The 22,583-nt window shown below is 46.0% G+C and overlaps 1 protein-coding gene across 1 annotated transcript; it reads left to right on the top strand.

Moving 5' to 3' along the window:
- The first annotated feature begins 1,995 nt into the window (after positions 1 to 1,995).
- LOC120659878 (probable folate-biopterin transporter 9, chloroplastic) lies at positions 1,996 to 5,461 on the top strand. The gene is made up of 2 exons (XM_039938141.1): positions 1,996 to 2,699; positions 4,180 to 5,461. Exons 1-2 carry the CDS (start codon positions 2,147 to 2,149, stop codon positions 5,238 to 5,240), a joined length of 1,614 nt encoding a protein of 537 aa, XP_039794075.1. The 5' UTR covers positions 1,996 to 2,146; the 3' UTR covers positions 5,241 to 5,461.
- The last annotated feature ends 17,122 nt before the right edge of the window (positions 5,462 to 22,583 follow it).

Here is a 22,583-nt window from a genome sequence, read left to right as displayed (position 1 = left end):
ACAAGGGATAATTTGGTAATTTGCATCTATCATTGATTTATGTGTTCGGTTCTAAAATTATATTTATTTTGGGACGGAGAAAGTAGTACACACTCAAGAAACATCAGGAAAAGCGGAGCCCATTCCATTTTGCACAACGTATGTATAGCTCGTTATATTTCTTGCACCACTCCTCAAATATGTTTAAACAAATCACTCAACCCTAAGTGTTATGTGTGCTCCTTTTTTTTCTTCTTTTTCACTTTTCCAAAATTAGGAGAAGGGATTGGAGGAGTTGGGAGGGATTAAATCACAAACAAATCAAAATCTTGCTCAATCTTCTCCAATCCCCTTATGGAGGGGATTAACCAAATAAGCCATTGGAGAATCTGCATCGTCTAATTAAAGTGTTCAGCTCCCAAATCTAAGAATATGATACCCCGCGCGTTGCTGCGGGATTTCTTAAATAAAATTTTAACGTGAAATTTGAAAGTAGAAAAATTAAGATGATTGCATGGCAACATTCACAAAAAAATCGATGGAAAACATAAATAGATGGCTCTAGGGGACGTTGATGTGACATTTGATATAATGAGTTTCTATATGATGCGGATAACTTGCATGTTAAGAGAAATAGAGTTAATAACTTTAGTGGGTGTCATCTATATAAGCTATATAGGTGATATGAATTTTACTTGCACGTTATTTTTTATCAGAATCTGGTAGAAATCGATAAACTAACAGAAGTAACATCAATATAATATTTGATCACATTATAAAAAATAGGTGCTCAAAGAATTAGAGTTTACGTTAATAGATTAAACATTAAAAGTATTGCAAAAATAGAGTATGTATATGACTTTACGTTAATAGATTAAAGATTAAAAGTATTGCACATAGTAGAGGTCATATGGACATTTTCTTGTTTATTGAATCTCGTAAAAATCGATAAGCTAAAAGAAGAAACACCAATAGAATATTTGATCACATTATAGAAGAATAGGTGATGAAAAAAATAGAGTATGTATATGATTTTACTTTACTTAATTAAAGATTAAAAGTATTGCATATTATAGAGATGACATGAACATTTTTTGTAATTAATAAGGTAGTTGAAAGTTAGTGGGACACTTAATGGAGGATGAGGTGGATACCTTATATAAAGAGAGAAATAGTTAGTGGGTGCTATCTATATAAGATATATAGATAGGAAACCTCTAACCTATAGGATCATTTATATTTCTACATTGGACATTTTAGCAAACAATGCATGTATGACAACATCAATGAGAAACCATTCTACATGTACACGCATGCGCGGGTCTATTGGCTTTTTCCTCAATTTTTTTATTAAATACGATGGTTCCAAATACAACTATGCAAGATGAAACAAAGAGTCTGATGGGTTTGCTACCCAAATTTTGGCATGCCAAAGTTTTGGCAAGCCAAAATATAGACAAAAAACTTACCATCATTTTGATAAGTTAAATGTGAGGTATTGGCAGCTCTTGATATCAAACCAAATGCTGACTAAAAATTTGGCAGCCAACCAATCAAGCTCAAAATATTAACTAAACACAAATACACTTTGGGCGGATGCCAATTTTGACCAAGCCAAAATCATGGCAAGCTACTACGAAATCAGGGCATGCTACAGTGTTAATAAGAAATTTAGATACTCATTTGGTTTAGTGCCAACTAATACTCTTTTTTTGTAAGGTTTATAAAGTTTCCAGTAACTTGTCAAGATTTTGGTTACAATGACTAATTTCTAGACATGAACCAATTGATAGCCAATTTTTTTTTGGCATGCCTTAATTTTGGCATGGTAATTGGTATCAAACAAGCACGCCCGAAATCTCATCTTTAATCTTTTTTGGTCAGTTGTTCGGTGGCATGGCACACGGGGGGTGACAGAGGCAGGGCACGGGCACCCCGAGACGAGAACGAGACCACACACCACCGAAGCAGCGCGGCCGTTGTGCGCTTCCAGAAGTGTCTCCGCCTCTCCCGCCCGCCCCCGCCCCCGCCCCCGCCGCGCCCCGCGCTTCTTCTTCCTCCTCGAAAGCCCAGCCGCACGGCACCACCACCTTAACCTCGCCACCGCACGCCCCCTCCGCGCTCCTCGCCTCCGCATTCCCACTGACCACGTACGGGAGCCAGCAGCATGCTCTGCCTCTCGCCGTGCGCGCCGCACCGCCACCTCCACCACCTCCACCACCGGCACCCGCCCGCGCGGCCCGCCGCCGCCGCCTCATGCGGGAACGCGCGGGGCCCCGGAGTGGCGCTGTGCCTCCGGACGCCGACGCCGGCGACGCCCGAGGAGCGGCGGCAGCGGCGCCGGGTCGCCAGGCTCCACGACGCCTCCGCCGCCTCGGCCTCGGCCGCCGCGCCCGCCGCGCCGGCCCTGAAGCCGCCGGCGACCGCGCCGGCGCCTGTAGCGCGCCCGACGCCCGCGGCGGAGCGGCGCGGCCGGCTGCGGGAGATGCGCCGGCTGTGGTGGGTGTGCGGGGTCGGCTACTGGGTGCAGGGGTTCCGATGCTTCCCGTGGCTGGCCCTCAACTTCCACCTCGCCCGCGGCCTCGGCCTCAGCCCCGCCGCCCTGCAGCTCGTGCAGAACGCCGGGAACCTACCGCTCGTCGCCAAGCCGCTCTTCGGGGTTCTCTCCGACGCCGTCTACATCGGGCGCGCGCACCGCCTCCCTTACATCTCCATTGGAGGTACGCTACAGCTGATCCGCCTTTTCGTTTCTTCCCCATTCTGCAGTTCATCTCCTTTCAGTAAATTTTCGTTCCTCGAGTTCTTGCGGCTCCCACGACGTGGGTGCCTTGCTCGGAATTCTGCCATCTTTTATGCTAATAGTGATGCGTTCGTACGCATTTGTGTTCATTCTCTTGAGTTCTCTGTGAATTCAATGGAATTGTCTGCATTTATGTCCTAGTGAAAGATCTCAGTTGACAAAGAGTAAACTGCAATAGTCAATGTTCGGAATTAACTCAGTGTCGCGGGATGACATAAAGTTGCTTTCATTGTATCTTCACCTTGCGTCAAAATCCATGCCCCTTTGATGTGTCTTGAGAAAATAAGAATGAATCTAACCAATTAGTTATGAAAATTTCTGAGCCGCTGAACACATTGAAAGGGACCGCTGTTTCACGTCCCTTTCTGCAATTGGAGACGCCCTGGTTACTTGGTTACTGGAGCCCAACAACTGCAGACAATTTGTCAGTACAATGTGGCTGTGGTTGTAGCCATCTCATTATCAGATGAAGTACATGAAAAGGCACTTGCAAGCTACTGCTATTTAATATACCTTAGTGTTTCGTACATGAAAATGGGTGCCTTGTTCCATTGGCAATGGTATCATGCCCAGAACCTTTGCTTGCTGTTGCGCCTATTCAGTAAAAGATGCGTCTTAGAAAGGGACATGTGTGCCATTGGGATCAAGCAGTACACTTTCCTTGCTGACAAGTTCTTCGATTTTGTTGCTAGTCACACATTTCAAGCCTTGTCAAGTTGGTTAATCCAACAGATTACCCTTATTCTGTGGTACTTGAATCTTGATGTAGAGACGTGCAATTTACTTGCACTACTAGACTACTAGTCACACAATTAGAGCTTTGGTAAGCTGATATTCTCATAATGGCCCCGTTATTCTGCGTTGCCTGTGAATATGCAGGGGGCACTGTATCTTCAGGACCACAAAAACACTGAAAGCTACTAACCTTATATTTACCTAGGCTGTCCCATCAGCGCTGCCAAACTCATTTGGCATTTGTGCATCATAATATCATCCTTGTCATGCTATGATATCGACAGCTTCTTGCGATGCATCTCCCAGCATACAAGATGAGAATCCTACTGAAAGACTGTTATAAACTTTTGCTCACATCTGGGACATGTCCTTCATTTGTTTTATTTTTCTCCCTTCGATTTTTGACAAATTAATGAGTGGTACAATTAATATATGCCTATATTAAGAAAGTGCAAGCAGCTGCTTAGGAGCTCTCCAACAAAAAAAAACAAAACTCATGTAGTATATTATAATCAGGTCAAATTCATTCTGTGGTAACCGTAATAGGGGAAAAAAAATTCAGGCCGTTATGTTTTTGTTGATTTTGTAGTTTGTATTATTGAAGTGATTGAGTGTCAAAACAATATGTTGCTCAATTAACATAAACTAACTTTGGCTACTTTCAGCATTACTGCAGCTTATTGCTTGGGGAACACTTGCGATCATTCCAGTCACAGGTGACACATTTCCGACTCAAATGGCCTGTATTCTCGTTGGGAATCTTGGAGCATCTGTCACAGAAGTTGTAAGTGATGCTGTTGTCACAGAGTTCAGTAGAACTCAGAAGGCTGGTGTATTACAGTCATACGCATTCATAGCCCTAGCTGCAGGATCCCTACTAGGGAACTTGTCTGGTGGTTATGTTCTGCTGAAAACACAGGAACCAAAGATCATGTTCACGGCATTCTCAGTTCTTCTTGGTTTCCAACTAGCACTGTCCCTCGGTACAAAAGAGACATTGCCAAGTACTCCACGAAACACCAGAAGTCGTCTTGTCACAAGCTCATTAGCAGCAAATTTTCGCAAGCAATTCTCAAACTTGATGACAGCAATAAAAGAGGAAAGGATCTTTTACCCTCTTACATGGATCATGACATCATTTGCTGTTGTGCCTATTCTTTCTGGAACGATGTTCTGCTTTCAGACACAGTATCTGAAGCTTGACCCATCAATAATCGGTCTGTCAAAAGTTATGGGACAAGTCATGGTTCTATCTCTAACCGTCCTCTACAACCGATATCTTAAGAGAATCCCTTTGAGGCACCTTATTGCTGGAGTTCAGATGCTATATGCCGTGGCAGTTCTGTCGGATTTGGTCCTTGTGAAACAAATAAACCTTATGCTAGGGATACCAAATGAGATCCACGTGCTCTGTTTCTCAGCTCTTGCTGAAGCGATTGCTCAGTTCAAGGTCCTGCCGTTCTCTGTTTTGCTGTCAAGTCTGTGCCCACCTGGCTGCGAAGGTTCTCTGTTCGCCTTCTTCACATCTGGACTGGTGTTTTCAGCAATACTAAGTGGAGTATTCGGTGTTGGATTGTCCACTCTAATTGGTGTGTCTTCTGTGGACTACTCAAACTTGCCATTGGGTATTTTGCTGCAGAGTTTGGCTGCACTGCTTCCATTGGGATGGATATCTTTTTTACCTGAAAAATGGACAGCTGATGAGAAGGTCGTGATGCAAAGATGATAAAAGTGGTGTTTTCACCATACAAAGCACAAGGCCCAGTCCTGTTAGGTAATGACACAAAGTAGAGGAATGCCGTTCACCCAGTTAACACTGAGTGAGGTTACATGTATAGGTAGGTATAGTTCTTCTGATTAGTACATCTGTAATACGGAATAGCTCCTATGTTTCCTGCCGAATATAGGTTTCTCGTGAAAGGAAATTTGATAGAGAATTCCTCCCTAGACATATGGTTTTGATGCCTCGCATGCATGTGCTCCATATCATTGGATCCTATCCACAACAGAACCAGCTCTCCGTCCCAATTTGGACCGATTAAAAAAGCGCCAGTAATTCATATTTCGGAAGAAGGGCTGGTGAACCTGGGTGGTTCCTTAAGCCAGCGATCCGGGTTCGAGCCGGGAGGCTCCACTGCAGCCTCCCCTCTGAAAAACAAAATTCATATTTTGGATTGCAATTTTTTTTGCCGTTTGCTAGCGGAGGAAAATGGATTTTGTGAATTTGTGTTATTCTTTTCACTTTTGCGTGAACTCGTTTAGCTCCGCTCATTTCGCAATTTTTTTTGAATGTCACATGGAGGGGAGAGAATCCCCACCTGAATTTCATTCATTGGCCCTGAAATGGCCCATCGAACAATTTGATTTTACGGTTGGAGAAGTTTATTGGGGGACCCGTTGCGCCAACGTACGAGCGACTGTACGGCAGCCTAGCATGGTCTGCAATAAGTGGCTACCCGTATTATAGATTATATTTTTGTGGTAACTTTTATTTTGCATGCTATGCACTTAAGTTGATACTCACACACTGACAACTTATATGTGTATATTGTAGCAAATAGTTCAATAATTTTAAACCTAAATTTTCATATAAATTGCTATTAGTGTATAAGTTAATATACAATATATAAAAATAAATATTTTACATGTAAACAAAAGTTACCGCTAAACAAAATCTATTAGACACATGAGTTGCCGTACATATAAGATATAAGTTAACACTAACGAAATCAATCATCACTACTAGAAAACGGACCATCGGTCCAGCACAAAATTACTAGTTTCCATATCACCCGGTACTAATACTTGCATCGGTACCGGCTGCAACGGAAGCTAGTATTTTTAGCCCGGACCGATGGACCAAGGTGGCTAGAGAGAACTTTTGGTACCGGGTGATGGCACAGCCCGGTACCAATGATCAAGAATTGGTTCGTTTCACAGCCCGGGACCAATAAAAGAGATATATTTTAGTCTCGGGTGATAGCATACACCGGTACGTATGCTGATTTTTTGGCACCGGTGAAAGCTATCAACCAGTACCAAAAGACAGCCGATCTCTCGCTCTAGATATTTTTAAGTCTCTGGCTGCCGACTCCTCTCTTATCCTCTTCCTCTCATCTCTCTCGCTACCTTATCCTTTGGAGAGCCGGCCAGTGGGGCGCGCGGGCCGCTGCGTAGGAGCGCGGGCAACCGGTTGCCGCCGCCGCCGCTGCGGGCAACCGGCGCGCGGGCGGGAGCCGGCCGTGGGGCGCAGGCACGCGGGAGCCACACCACCCGGGCTCGCCAACGGCCTCGCCGTCGTCGTGCCTCGCCGCGCTGGGTGCCGGCACTGGCCTTCCTCCGGCACGCGGGGACCCCTAGATCCGACGGTGGCGCCCTCCTGGCGGTAGCGGGTGGAGCGCGCGGGCCGCCGCGGGCCGCCGTTCCGGGTCGCGCGGGCCGCCGCTGCGGGGCACGCGGGCCGCCGCTGGCCGCTGCGGGGTTGCGCGGGACGCCGCCGCGGGAGCCGGCCTTGGGTGTTTTTTTCTTCTTGTTTGAATTTTTTTTGAAATAGAGATGCATGTGGGATTATATTGAGTGTATCAATTTTGTAATTGATTCTTTGAATGATTTGTGAGATTTATGGAATTTGTATCGATTGATTTAATATTTTGCGGTTGATTCTTCGAATAATGGTTGGCACTAGAACAGAAGAACGGAAGAAGATATAGGAACGGGAAAGACTAGAGCGGGAGAGGATACAGGAACGGGAGAGATTCTAGCAAACGGGAGAGGCAGCTGTTGGTACCGGTTGGTAAAACCGGTAGCAAAGGATCTTAGGCACCGGGTGATTTACTCGGTGTTCTAGGCGGTCACTTTTGGTTCCGATTTGGGGGTACCGATTGCAAAACCGGTACCTATGCTCATTTTTAAGCGGCACCTATGGTCCTTTTTCTAGCAGTGCATACGCTCATACACATAAGTTGACACAAAACAAAAGTTGCTATACACCTAATAGTCATCGCATTAAGCTGATATACAGATAAGTTGCTATAGAATATAGCAGGTCGTCACATAGTAGTTCAAAAATATAAGTAATATGCAAGACAGTTTGAACATAAGTTACTAATACATTAACATAAGTTGACAGTTATAATACATCTTCAAAATATACTCAATATGGATATTGTATTATAGATCTGATTCCAAATAATACAACGGTGAAAATGGATTTAAAAGCAGATGCTCGATGAGAGAATAATGTTCATATGAAAAAAAAAACTACACACGTATGTGATGATGTTATTTTGGTTATTACAGTGTTTGCTTGGATATGGCTGATGGCTGGTGCTGATTTGTTATGAGAGAATAGTACTGCTGACTGGCTGGTAGCTGGTGGGTGATGCTGATTTAGTACGAGAGAATAGTACTACTGGCTAGTTGACTGACATAGCCCTCGGAGGAAGGGGTCGTACGTTCTGCCTACGCGATTAAGCACGCGTTAACACGATCCTTTATAGTTACATTGCGGATTCAAATATAGCACACCAGGACGCGCCAACAACAAGATCACGCTGTGGCAGGCGATAGCTCCATGTTCTTGCCTCCTTCGCAGCTCTGAGTACTGCACCCAGTGAGGAGTCTCTTTGTTGGCGGAAGATGACATTGTTTCGGCGCTTCCACAGCTGCCAGCAGCATTGGAGGAAGGTGTCGAAGTGTTTGTCTGGGATGTGCGCAGGCGCCTGTAGATGGGGGAGCTTCATTGGGGTCATGTTGGTCGCCAGCTCAACGGGAATTGCTTCCAGAAGGAGGTCGCAAAGGCACAGTGAAACATGATGTGTGCAGCCATTTCCTCTGCGTGATTGCAAACCTCACAGGCCGCATCTGTCACCATATGTCTCGGCCTCAAGTGTTCCCGGCTCTGGATCCGCTCCTGTACTAGGAGCGAGACAAAGAATTGCACTCTTGGAGCATCCCGGTTATGCCAAATTAGTCTGTCAACCCGTGCTTCCGCACGGGCTAATTATAATTAATATAAAAATAAAATCAATAATTATAATTATCCATCTCACGTCCTTTTCATCTATTAAATATTTTAACATATACTCTAAAATATATATTTTCATTACTTAGTTACAATAGATTTCATTTTGTGCACCTCCATATATATTCAATATATGTTTAGTTGAATTATTTGTTTGTGAATTGATGTTCTTATCTCTTTCATCATACATGAATATATGATAACATATATCGTGGTAGTATTTTTATATAAATAATAATAATAATAATAATATTATATTAATAATGATAGAAATAGTAATTTTTGAATTTTATATTGTTGCACTTTAATATATTATTGTAATTATATAATTTAGATTCAGATTTATGAGTAATTTAACTTATAATAATAATAACATAATTGGATAATTTATATGCAAATTTAGGGGGTATTTGTATTATTTTTACAATGGCATAAGTGAGTAATTTACACAAAGATTAGGGGGTTACTGTAGGACCGAGAAATGCGACCAGGGGGGTGAATGGGAGCCTTCGAAAATTATCGCAATCGAAAACTTCGGCTCAAGATCCAAAAGCGCACCCCAACCCTAGAGTCCTAGGCGTAGTGCAGAGTAGCTATAGAAGAGCTACACGAACACTAAAAACCTTAGGAACAAGTGAAATCGAGCGCGGAAGCAAACACACGAAATCAGCTTGATAACAGCACGGTATACTATCACCGGTTGAACTGACGTATATAACTTGAGTACGTCGGTCTATCCGGTGAGACAGAGCCGGCAGCAGGTGAACAGCGAGTGCCGGTTGATCTGACGCAAGGTTTTGAACTGCGTCGGTTCAACCGGTGAACCTGCGTCGGTTTAACCGACAAAGTCACAAACTGACATCGGTGCAGTTGTCCAGAGACACTACAAAACGACTCAAAATGGACTACTGAGCACCGGTTGATCCGATGAAATCAACTCCATTACGCCGGTGCAGTTGTCCAGAGAAGCAGTACAAAGATTTTGACTGAACACCGGTTAAACCGGTGAAGGGAAAATTGACCCCGTCGGTCAAACGCCCAAAACCGAAAATCTCGTAGTAGCGCTGGTTAATCCGATGCAAGTTGAAAACAATGCACTGGTGCAACTGCAGAAAACCCCAAAGACCCTAACCCTCGATGCTCCTACTCACTGGTTGAACCGATGCTCCATGTTTGAGGCGTCGGTTTAACCGGTGAAAGGAGAACGTTCACCCCGAGCCCAAAAACTCTGTTTTTCTTGGCTCAATCCAAAACTCGATGAATTGCGGATCAAAACGAGTTCAAATCATACCAAACTACGCATGAAGGATCACAAGGGTCTTGAGAACAAACCCACGAAAGGAATCAACGAGTCAATCCATGGTTTGGAAGGAATCGAAGATTTGGCAAACAAGAACGGGGTTGAAGATTTGGCAAACAAGAACGGGGTTTTCTCTAAAAACCGAAAAGCTCAAGAACTTGGTTACTAAATGGCTCGTGATTCCTAAGGGTTTTGCGCTAGGCAAGAGGGATTAGAACCACGTCAAAGAGCTCAAGGAACCAAGTCAATCTCGTACTTCATGATCTACCAAATGAAATCGAAAATCGTTGCAAAGGAAAGCACGAAAGTGAATGAGATCGAAATGAATTCAACTCACCCGAGGGCACAAGGAGGGAAGTGCCTCCTTTCCCACAAAATCTCCTACAGAAACTTCACAAATCCATGGCCTAGAATCCTACCTTGGAGAGGAAGAACATGGAGAGGGAGAAGAACACCTTGGAGGAAGGAGAGGGAGGGTGCCTACTCTATTTCCTGTCTCTGTGTTGTGAGCGCCAGAGAGAGGGCAGGTGCGCCCCTGCCTTTTTCCCTTGTGAGCTGCTGCCTTGCCTCCCTTTCCTTTCTCTCCAAGTCTCCCACTAAAGACTAAACTACCCCTAAGCGCTAGAATTAAACTAGAAGGCCCTTAGGGGCAAAACAGGAAAAGATACATTGAAGACCATCCGACGGCTGCGACAACTTGGAGTAGTTTGCTTCGACCCGACGCAAATCCTCTGATGTCACCACGCGTCCTTCTAGAATCTTCACGGGGGCAGTTTTGGGAAAACTGCCGAAATTGAGTTCGGGTGCCGTTTTGGAGGAACCGCGAAACCTTCCCGCGCGATGTTTCCGGGCACACCCGCCAAGCCCGATGTCGCCACGTGTCCGACCTCCCGCCGGAACCCTAGCGCCTTCGTCATCCCTGACGCCATCGCCATCTCTCTCCAACTCGGCCGATGTCGACGCATCCCAGCCGTTGGTTTTTCCCGATCTACCAACAAACTCCACGCCGTCTCGCCTTGGCGCCAGGAATGGATTGCAACGCGGCCCAGTAGTGGCCCAAGCATCTGGGCCGCCCTTCTCCACCGCACGGTCATCCGGTCGGGCCTCCAACGCCACCGCAAGGTCTCTCGCCTCCGCATGGTCGTCGAGCTCCCTGCCACCGCAACACCGCCGCATGGTGCATCGGCACGCGCCTCGCTCTTGGCCAAACCATCTCGTTGCCACCGCGCCATCCGTGTACCTGCACACCACAGACCAAGAACTGGCGCAATCTCCACAGAGTCGCGACTACACACAGTTAGTCCACTCCACGTGTTGGCAATCACTCATCACACCAAGGAGCAGGCCTCCACTGCCTCTCAATCTCCCCCTTGATGAGTGCATTGTCAACACCACACCCCACACGGGCACTGGTGAAAGAAAAGGATAACCAAAAAGAAATAGAAAACAAAGAGAGCTAACTCAAGTGATCAAAGGCGAATGAAAGCCAGAAAAGATCACTTGGAGATAGCAAAGCCAAAAGAGTCAGCCCCTAAGACAAGGGCAACGGCTCGACGCACTGACCCCAAAACATGCTTGACCCCTCAAGAAGGAGGCAGGGCTCAACACAGCCAATCATGTGCAAAGCTGGTCCCTCCAGAAAGAGGCAAAGCTCAACGCAACCAGCAAAGAGCATGAAAAAGCTCAAAACTCCCCCTGAAATGCAGCTCCCCCTCACTATGCAACTCTCCCCCGATGTGTGCACACTCAAAGTCTGAATCTCTCCCTGAGACCAAACAAACAATCTCTCCCCCTTAGGACAGGGATCAAGAAATTCTCCCCCTAACCCCTAAGAGTGAGACACAAAACAACATTCTCTCCCCCTTGTTGACAAGGCACATGTCAAGGAAACTCCCCCTGCCTAGATGCTCCCCCTGAAAATATGCCATGAAGTGCAGTGTATGCGTGCCTAAAAGCTTCCAGGTACAGAACAGAAGCATTTGCAAGGGTCGAAACAGCACAGCATATGAGGGTGCATATACAAAGATAATGCATGGAGAAGCTCATAAGAATATATCTATACAGATCATGAGCAAGCATTTGTCATTTGTAAAAGAAAAGCATCACCATAAAGGACCTAGCATACTAGAAGGTAAACAAGCATGCTAGTGCTATCAAGAACATACCGGTGAGCTATCCAAAGCATATCATAGCAACCGCCACTCAACCAACATTGATGCCAATTGAAAATTTCTCAAACACAAAGAATTGGTGCCAGGGGTTGAAAACTTGCAAGTGCTTAACTTAGCGAATGTGCCAAGCCTAGGTTAAAGACCATCAGAAGCTTAAGACACCACTCTCAGTCATCCACAGCCTTGTCCAAGTTCTCCAGAGGAGCAGTCTCGGATCAAGAACAGTGGTGCAAGCAATCCCACCTGGATCTTTTCACTCAAAGCAACCCAAGATATACCAGATTGTTGGACTTTTTGAAATTAGATACCAATTAAACTATTCCAATAGGAAAAAGGGCATCATGTTGCATGAAACAAGGACCTACCCACTAAGCATGAAAAAGATAGCATATGCATACAAGGCTACACATGCTAGTAGCAGATCCGGAAGGTGACCATGTTTTATGATTTTCAAAAAATAAAATAGCTAAGCTCAGAGCCAATATACAACATATTCAAAGGAGCTAGCTACACATGGTCAAAGCATATATACAACTCATAGCATAGCACAAGGCACAAGCAAATGCAGATATCATACACGAGAAGCTAGTGCTAAGTGTAATGCATATGAGTAGATGCAGTGCAAAATGGTATGTACACAACAAATACAAGAAAAAGCAAAAAGAAAGGAAAACCAAATCCTAAACTACAGAAACAACTACCCAACTCAAAATGGGTAGCACATGCCAAGCTCTCCTCGCAATTGAGCATAGGTGGCTTGTTCTAGGGGCTTGGTCAGGATGTCGGCTACTTGATTGTCAGTGGATACATGGGTCAGCTCGACATCACCCTTCTCATAGTGATCTCTCAGGAAGTGGAACCTCACGTCTATATGCTTGGAGCGAGAGTGTAGGACGGGGTTCTTGGCTAAGCTTATGGCTGAGGTGCTGTCAATGAAAATGGGAACTCTGCCATAGGTTAGGCCATAATCGCTGAGAGTGTGTCTCATCCAAAGGATCTGGGAGCAGCAACTAGCAACAGCTATGTATTCGGCTTCTGTGGTGGAAAGGGCTACACTAGTTTGCATGCGGGCAAACCAAGACACAAGAGAAGTTCCAAGAAACTGGCAAGTGCCTGAAGTCGACTTGCGATCAATCCGACACCCACCATGATCAGCATCAGAAAAGCCAACCAATGCAAGAGAAGAGGAAGCAGAGTACCATAAGCCAAACTCTGGAGTGTATCGAAGGTACCTGAAGATCCTCTTCACAGCGTTCCTGTGAGATGTGCGCGGAGAAGCCTGGAACCTCGCGCAGAGACAGACCGCGAACTGGATGTCAGGTTTGGTGTCTGTCAGGTACAGGAGCGAGCCGATCATGCTCCTGTACTCCTTTTGGTCCACAGCAACACCTTCAGTGTCCTCATCCAGCGCCGTAGAAGTGCTCATGGGAGTCGGCATGGGACTGAGGTCCCCGAAGTCGAACTTCTTGAGCATGTCCTTGGTGTACTTGCCCTGGTGGACGAAGGTGCCATCTCGGGTTTGCTTGATGTGCAACCCGAGGAAGAACTGAAGCTCACCCATCATCGACATCTCAAACTCCCTGCTCATATCATCAGAAAAGCTAGAAACAAGAGAGTGAGAGGAGCCACCAAAGATGATATCATCCACATAAATCTGAACCAACAGAAAATCAGTACCACGCCTGAGGAGAAATAGTGTCTTATCTACCGATCCCATGACAAACCCCTGTTTAAGCAAAAAGGCTCTCAACCTCGCATACCAGGCTCTAGGGGCTTGCTTCAGACCATACAAAGCCTTCTGAAGCTTGAAGACTCGGTCTGGAAACTTGGGACTCTCAAAGCCAGGAGGCTGCTTCACATAGACCTCCTCCTCTATAAACCTGTTCAAAAAGACACTCTTAACATCCATCTGATACAGCTTGAACCCCTTCGAAGCTGCAAAGGCTAAAAAGATTCTGATGGCCTCTAAACGAGCTACAGGTGCAAAGGTCTCCTCATAATCTATCCCCTCCTGCTGGCTGTAACCCTGAGCTACTAACCTAGCCTTGTTCCTCACAACCATCCCATCCTCACCCTGTTTGTTCTTGAAAACCCATTTGGTACCTATAGGGTGGCAATCTGGTGGAGGCTCTACAAGGACCCAGACTTGGTTTCGCTCAAAGTTTTCTAGCTCCTCATGCATGGCATTGACCCAGTTAGAATCAGATAAAGCATGTCCAATATCTTTGGGCTCAAAGGAGGCAACAAACGCTGAATGAGCAAAGCCAGCGATACTTGTTACCTTGGACCTCGTGGTTCGCTCGTTGAGGTCACCTAACATTTGTTGAGGTGGATGACGATGCTGAATGTGTCGTGGTGCTTCTCTTGACGAAGTCGCCTCGCCACTGCCCTCAACATGGGTCCTGGAGGAAGAACCTTGAGCTGGACATGGATCGGCCGTAGTCGAAGCTGTGGGGAGCGGGCCGCCATCGTCGTCAGAACTCGAATCTCCAGGAAGTGGGCCTGCAGCCGGCGCAGGGACACCACCATCACCCTCAAAGGCCTCAGGCTCATCCTCATCCTCGAAGATGTCCTGGCCAAACTCATCATCACCTGCACACTCCACAGAGGCAGATAAAGAAGGAGTGGACTCGTCGAAGGTTACATTACAAGTTTCGACGATCTGGTTAGTCTCAAGAATAAGAACCCGATAGCCTCTAGATTGAAGAGCGTAGCCAAGAAGAATGCCATCAGAGCTCCTAGACTCGAACTTATCAAGATTACCCTCCTTCAAAACAAAGCATCTGCAACCAAAAGCACGCAGGTGGGATACCCTGGGCTGTCGACCAAACCGCAACTCATAAGAAGTCTTCTTCATGAAAGAGCGAAGAAAGATGCGGTTGGCAACATAGCATGCGGTGTTGATCGCCTCGGCCCAAAAACGCCTAGGAGTCCTATGCTCATCGAGCATCATCCTGGCCATCTCCACTAGGGTCCAGTTCTTGCATTCAACCACGCCATTCTGTGGAGGAACATAAGGAGAGGAGTACTGGTGATCGAGACCAAAGCTACGACAGAAGTCATCAAAACGAGCATTCTTAAATTCAGTACCATTATCACTGTGAATAGCCCTCATGGCCTGTGGAAGCTCGTTCTATAACCTCAAAGCAAGGTCTCGAAATTACTGAAAAGCCTCATCCTTAGTCTCCAAGAAGAAAACCCAAGAGTATCGAGAGAAGTCGTCAACGATCACAAGAATGTACCACTTCCCACCGACAGAGCGCACACGAGCAGGACCAACGGTGTCCATTTGAAGAAGCTCGCCTGGGTGCGATGTCATCACTTGATTCACAGGTGGGTGCGGAAGGGAAACCATCTTCCCGTGATGACACGGGTGACAAACAAGGTCCTTGTCCAACTTGAGCTTGGGCAATCCTCGGATCAAATCAAGTGAGCTGAGCCTAACTAGTAGGTCAAAACTCAAGTGACCAAGCCTCCTATGCCACTTCCAGAGCTCAGAAGACTGACCAGTCACCAGACAGTGAGAGGTGCTAGAAGAAGATCCAGAAAAGTCAATGCGAAACACACGGCCAAAAGGAACAATGCTGCACACAAACTCTCCTCTGGAATCAAGAACACGCGAGCAACCTCTCTTAAAACTCACTTCAAACCCATCATCAAGAAGTTGCGAAACAGAGAGCAGATTAAAACCCAACTTATCAACAAGAGCAACTTCTCTCAAGGTGAAATCGTCTGAAATCCGAATAGCACCAACTCCACGTACCTTTCCTCTGCTATTATCCCCGAAGACGATGTACTCTTTGTCCTTCGTCGGGGTGAGGCTGGAGAACCATCTGTGACTCCCGGTCATGTGGCGCGAACAACTGGAGTCCATGAGTCATATGTTCTCCAGGCCTCGAGTGTCCTGCTCAGTAGGAAGAAGAGGAGAGGGCAAATGGCCCGACACTGGGGTTAGCACAGAACGAAGCAAACCATTGTCGTGCCATCTGCTCGAAAGCAGGGTAAGTATCCTCAAACGAAAACTGTGGCTGGCGACCACCACGCTGAGGAAAACGTGGTGCGCCTCCGCCACCAAAGCCTCGGCCACGCTGGCCACCACCGAAAGCACGGTGTGGAACAGGGCCGGTGAAACCACCACCAGGAGCACGGTAACCACCACCGCCTCCTCCTCCTCCACCTACACGACGTGGCCTGGCATCCCGCCTCTGCCCACGTCGAGCTGGAGCGTGTCCTCCTGTAGATTGGTGGAACACCTCCGGAGCGCGCCTCTCAGGCTGCCTGCGCTCAAACCTCAACCTTCGAAAGCAGAATTCTGCCAAGTGACCATCCCTTCCGCACCACTCACACTGGTAAAGCTCTCTCTTGTGTGTAGGCTGTGGTGCAGGAGCTGGGGCTCTCTGATCTTGTAATCTCTCTTATCTTTTTTGTTTCTTTCTTTGTTTCTTGAAGTTTTGTATATATATCAAACTCTACTTTTTTTATTACTTAATATATTTAACCAGTAGGGTTCCTGTTTCCTAAATTTGTTTTTGAAAAGGGATCTTATTATTTAGGAGTGTTAAATAAAACTTATTTACAAAACTTTTTGCACGGATAGATTATAAATCGCGAGATGAATCTAATGAGCTTTAGTAATTCATGATCAATCCATAATTAGCGGATGGTTACTGTAGCATTACTGTTGCAAATTATGGATTAAGTAGGCTCATTAGATTCATCGCGTGATTTATAACCTATCCGTGCAAAAAGTTTTATAAATAAATTTTATTTAATACTTAATGCATGTGTCTAAATATTCGATGTGACTTTTTTGTGTAAATTTTAGGATCTAAACACACCCGGTGTAACCCGCACCTGCCACTGTCTGATCATCTTTCTGCCATTCGCCGTGCCAAACATCAAACCAGAAGGATTTGATGCGCCCATCCCCGAGCTGCATAGTAGTGATAGCCTGGTATACGGGCAGAAGTTCTCGAAGCGCCGACCAGTGCATACTGGCGATGCAAGAGTGGCGGCGCACTCAAGATGCCCAGGATGAACCTGCATTTTGGTGCAGCCCGTGTAGTAACTTGAGCACCAGACAGGTGTATTGTTCTGGAGGGGTAGATCTCGTACACCATGGCCTCCACTGTCCCCGTCAGCGCAAACCTGCTCCCATGCAACCAGGCAGCTTGCTCCCTTTGCCATCTCTCCCGTCCAGAGGAATGCTCGACGCCGCTGGTATACTTGTGCGCAAGGTTCCTGATGGAACAGGTAGCGCTCATCAGATACACAAGATCACAAGCTGAGAGTCCAGGGTAGAGTTGATCAGCACTGTGCACCCCATTGGATTGAGCAGACTTGCTTGCCAGTCCGCCAGGTATCGGTCGGCTTTTGCAACAAATGCGGCGAATGCCGTCAGCTTGAGTTCGGTGTTAGAGAGTGGTAGCCCAAGGTATGTTTGGGGGGAACCTTCTTCTCGGCAACCCAGCGTGGCAGTGCATTCAGGTAGCGTGGCGGCCGGCACGTGCATAGGCACCGCTATGCTTTTGGAGTTGTTGATCCTCCGATCCTCAGCCCAATCGCTTCTGCAAACTGATCCAGCAGCGATTGGAGTGTGTGGCTATATACCACTTAACTTAAGGTGATGGTATGGTAACCATCGTTAAGTGATAGGTATGGAAATCATCGCTTGCCGCATATACTAATAGGCTGTGATCAGCGCAACAAGGGAACATATCTAGTGCAAACCACAACTTTGTAAAAACCCATGTAAATTATGATAAAAAGTTCGTCTAAATTCGCCAAAAAATCACACATGTAGATAATATGATGATATACAATCTTGTAAAATATCTTATCCAAACTCAGCTTCGTTTGTGAGATATAAAAATATCAAATTTCAAGCTAGAAAGCTATCTGTCACACCCTGAAATTTTTGAATTTCAGGATGTGATTAAAATTAAAAATAAAACAACAATTTTCTCATAATTTTGAAATTTTCCGAACATTTGTTTTCTTCACAGAGAATTTAGTGTAAAAGAAAATAAATATTGGTTGCTTTTCAAAATTTAATAAGGTTGTTCTTTTGTGTTGCATTCATGCCGCACTGCATTGTTCTTTTTATTTGTGGTTCAGTTTGAATTTGAATTTTTGAATTTGAATTTGAATTGATTGTGCTTGAGTCGTTTTCAGAAAATGCAAAACATTTCCTTTTTCCCCTAAGCCATTTCAGCCCAGCCGGCCCAACCCCATCTCTTTTTCCTCCCCCGCCGGCCCGTCCGTTTCCCTCTCCCGCCGCCCGCTTCGCGTTCCTCCCGGCCCAGCACCTCCCGCGCGCGCGGCCCGCTCCCGTTCCCGCAGCCCAGCGAGCATCCGCACGCCAGCAAGCCCGGCCGCTCCGCCTCACTCTCTCTCCCCTCCACTGCCGCGCGGGGCCCACCCGTCGGGGGCTTCCCCTACCCCGGGTCAGGCACGGACTCTGCAGAGTCCGGCCACACCCCGCGCCGCCGCTCTGCGCCTTGGCGCACACGCCAAGGGCCTCGGCCCCGGCCTATAAAAGGTGCCGCCCGCACCCCGTGAACCCATCCAACCGAGCCGCAGTCGCCGCGCCGCCGTTCCGTCGCTTCCTCGCCTCCAAAAGCTGTCGCCGGAGCACCACATCGTGGTGAGAACTCTCACTGGCTCCCTTACCCTCTCCTTCACGCGAGATAGCTCGCCGTCGCCGCCCTTCCGCCATGCGTCGCCGCAAGCGCTGCCTCGTATGCTTTAGCTCGAGCCGCTGCCCTAGATGCGTTCGCCGTGCCGCGCGCGTGCTCCCAGAGCAAGACCCGAGTTGAATCGGGGCTGGAATCGCGTAGACGCGACACGCCAGCGATGCGCCACCGCCTAGCTCGCCGCCGGCAGCCTTGCTGTTACCGCTCCTTAGTGCCCCCGATTTATATACCGCAAGCGCACGGTTTCATGTAGCTTTTCCCTTAGAGTATTCCTCCAAGGTTTATCAATCCACGGAACCAAAGAGACAAGAAACAATCTACTAGCATAGAGATTCCTTTGTGTGAGATGGTGAAAACGAATCTAATCTACTAAAAACATGACAAACACCGAAGGTAGCAAGAGAAAGTTAGAGATAACCAATCTAGATCACCTAGATCATGCATATGTTGTAGTTCCAGCTAGATAAAGTGAAGTAAGATAGATGTGAATCTCAATGAAAAGCCTCTTTAAACCTAAAATCTCCAATCCGATCCCTCGATACCCAACCTACTAAGTGGCAACGACCTGTCACGATGCCACCCCTTTCAATGGGATACCCTGAAGCAAGTCGAACCCCCTTTGGTAGTTCCACCATGAACCTCTAGCCACCATGACTACAAGATCATGCTAAGTGATCTATCTCGATAATAGATCTAGGATGAAGCGAACCCAAAGAAAAGAACGAAATCGAACTAGGAGAACATGGTCGCTAAACATTCGGAAACACAAATAACTTCACCATGAATGATAGTACATCACAAGATCACAACCGGGGCCCTACCTTGATCTTGATGATCCTAGCTCCAGAACTCCGACGTGGACTTCCTTGCAAGGTTCCCACGTCGGCTAGGGCGAACCCTAGACAACTAGCATGACCCTCGGCTCTCCGAGAGATGTCCCTCTATCTTCTCTGCTCCTTGGCGTCGTCTCCCGAATTCATCTCTGCGTGAACCTTGGGGAGGGGTCTTTAAATAGCCTCAGGGAACCCTCGGTCAAAGGGGAGGTCGAACCGACCTAAAAAAGGTCTGGGCCGGCCAGCCCAATGAGCTAGGCCGGCCGGCCTGGGACTTTCCTTCGCCGGCTTGTGCTCAACTTTCTCCCCAAGTCTCCTGGAGTCTTCTAGAGTTTATGTCTTTCACGATTGCACCCCTTTAGACGTCGTTATCTTCGAGATTTCTTCGAGGAGAAGGATAGGATGGAAAATCCTTCCTTAAATATCTCTTTGCTTTGCTTAGCCCCGAAGTATCTCGATCTTATCTTGTGGGCATTGTCTTTTGGGCTTCATTGGAGGGTGGATGTGCATGAATGGGCCTCTAATCATCATGGCATTCGATCCTTTGTTCGGGCTTTGGCCTTTGTCTTTCTTCGTGTCATCGCATGATCGTGGGCCTCGCCATTTCATGCTCCAAAATTGGTCAAAAACCTGCAAAAACGAAGTACCTCCAAAATATATGTGCAAACGCGAAAACGACCAATAATTGGGCCGAGGTTAGGATGGTTAGTGATTCTGATATTAAATTCATGCCATTATCAAAGTTAAACAGGGGATAAAATGGATACTTAAGGAGCGCCAACATTCCCCCCATGCTTAAACCTTGCTCGTCCTCGAGTAAGTCTTTGATAAAAAATCAGCGCTGCCTTTCAGTGTCCAATCCCTGCACTTGATCATACACGAGAAAACACAATGCTCCCAAAAAATATTTTGCAATTAATAATTCAAGTTGTAACCAGCTTTTTCAACGTGGAAGGTAGATACAAGTTAAATGCTTCCCCACAATTATTAAGCACATGCTCTCAAAATTAAACAAGTCTCAGAATTAAGAAAGTAAGTTCCATAAGTAATGCTAAACCAAGATCAATAATTCAAACCTCATTGCAATTTGCTCATGGAAACTCTCAGCTCATCTTGTCTCTCAATCTTGCTAGAACTCTCTCCTTTCTTTCTCTCATATGTATGTGTGAGGCTTTATCTGGAGCTCTGGAAAGGTTAGTCCTAACAAAAGATGTTATAATCAAGATATTATCAAAACAAGAAATACTTCTTATGGATTTACCGAGACTCTTCAAAAAGACCATTGGAAAATAATTTCTTTGTGGAGAGGGAGAGAATGGAACACACACTTTAGATGGTGGACATGTGCAAATGGCAACGGTTGATCTCAAGGCACGATTGAAGTCCTTGTTATCGGATTGCACATGGTTGGAATAATTGAGTATAGAATAATCTTCAAAGTACTTGGAGTTTAATGAAGCTAAAGGAACCGAGGAGCTTTTCATCATCATTCATTTTTTTCTTTTCTCTCTTCCTCTCTTTTTTTTCTTTCTTTCTTTTTGCTCCTCAGAACCATTGGCAACAAAATGCACTTACTCCACCTCCCCCCATGCTTGAACGTTTGCTTGTCCTCAAGCAATGAAGTGATGATAACTTGATGGAGTGAGTGCACAAAACTTCTATCAATTCTCTAGACTCAACTTTGGAATTCAAGGGAGCATCTGCTCGTGAAAGATTGAAGCCAACAGAGGAGGAAAAGGGGCAGGCCGGCCGGCCTAGGGGTGTTGAGCCGGCCGGCCTACTGCCTGTAGGCCTCTAGTTCTTCGGATTTTTCTTCTGCGAACTCTTTGATGCTTCCCAAGCGTATGTTTTATTGAATTTTGCTCTTGATTCCACTGTTTTGCCGTCGAAATATATATACTCAATATATAGGTTGTGGTCAAGGAAGTATTTCACAAAAAGATGTTTTTGGTTAGGGGTGGATATCCAGCGAGGTTTGCGATGTTCCTGGTATAGAAACTCATAATGCATGGATAGAATGGCTAGCAAAAGAGAGGTATGCAAAAATACAGAATGGTCAGCTTCTTAGTCTCGTACCAAAGAAGATAAATCCTGAATTAATTCACTTGAAAATAATTCTTGCTCTATGGTTTGTTATGATATAGCATTTAGGCTTGTAGAAGAGTAGAACAATTGCAAAAGGTATCATTGACAAGGTTAGCTAAAAATTAAATCCAAATTAAATTTTCCTTGACAAGCTTAAGTAAGAGAGCAAGAGTAAAAGATATGGGTATTAATTTATCATAACCTCCACAATTGAATTAGCCAGCATTTAATTAATTTTCAGATCATGTTAGAGAGAGCATTAGTTTAATCATGCATAAATCAAGCACAAGAAAGTAGACAAAGCGGCAACGATCATCATATTTTAACATGGCACAAACTTTCTATCATCATTACTACCCATAACATTAAAGCGTAGGTGATGCATTTATTTATCATGGTGATAAAGACAAAATAAAACAACTTGCACACATGCTGAAATAAATAAAACAGAAAATTGCTACGCACACACAAGCTTGCACACATGCTGAAAATAAATGAAAAGAAATAGAAAATCCAAACCACACGTGCGAGCATTTTATTCATGGTCTTGCCGTCGATCAATCTCCTTGATTGGCTCTTGCGTTGTATCCTTGATCATAATACTGCTGAAATGCTCCTCCATTAAATTGTTCCGGTGGCGCCAGGCCTAGAAGTCCCATTTGATATGCAATTCCTGCAGTTCCATCTTCTAGTTGGGTTGTATGCCTCCGGATGGCATCTATATCTTCCACGTTTCTTCTCGCATAAGCACCCATAATTCTCATTCCTTGTTCTGGTTGAGGGAGGTCAAAATATTGTGCTCCAAATGACGGGTCGGGCATCTCTCCTTGATATGACGAGGGTGGGTAGCCGTAGTTGCTAAATGGTGGGGGTGCCGCCGCAGTGTGCCCCCATGCTTGTTCTTGGCCTCCTTCCCATTGACTCGTCCATCCTTGCGGGTATCCCTGTCCACTTGATGCACC

The sequence above is a fragment of the Panicum virgatum genome, chromosome 2N, assembly GCF_016808335.1.
Source record: "Panicum virgatum strain AP13 chromosome 2N, P.virgatum_v5, whole genome shotgun sequence".
NCBI lineage: Eukaryota > Viridiplantae > Streptophyta > Magnoliopsida > Poales > Poaceae > Panicum > Panicum virgatum.
This window is presented reverse-complemented; position numbering and strand designations above follow the sequence as displayed.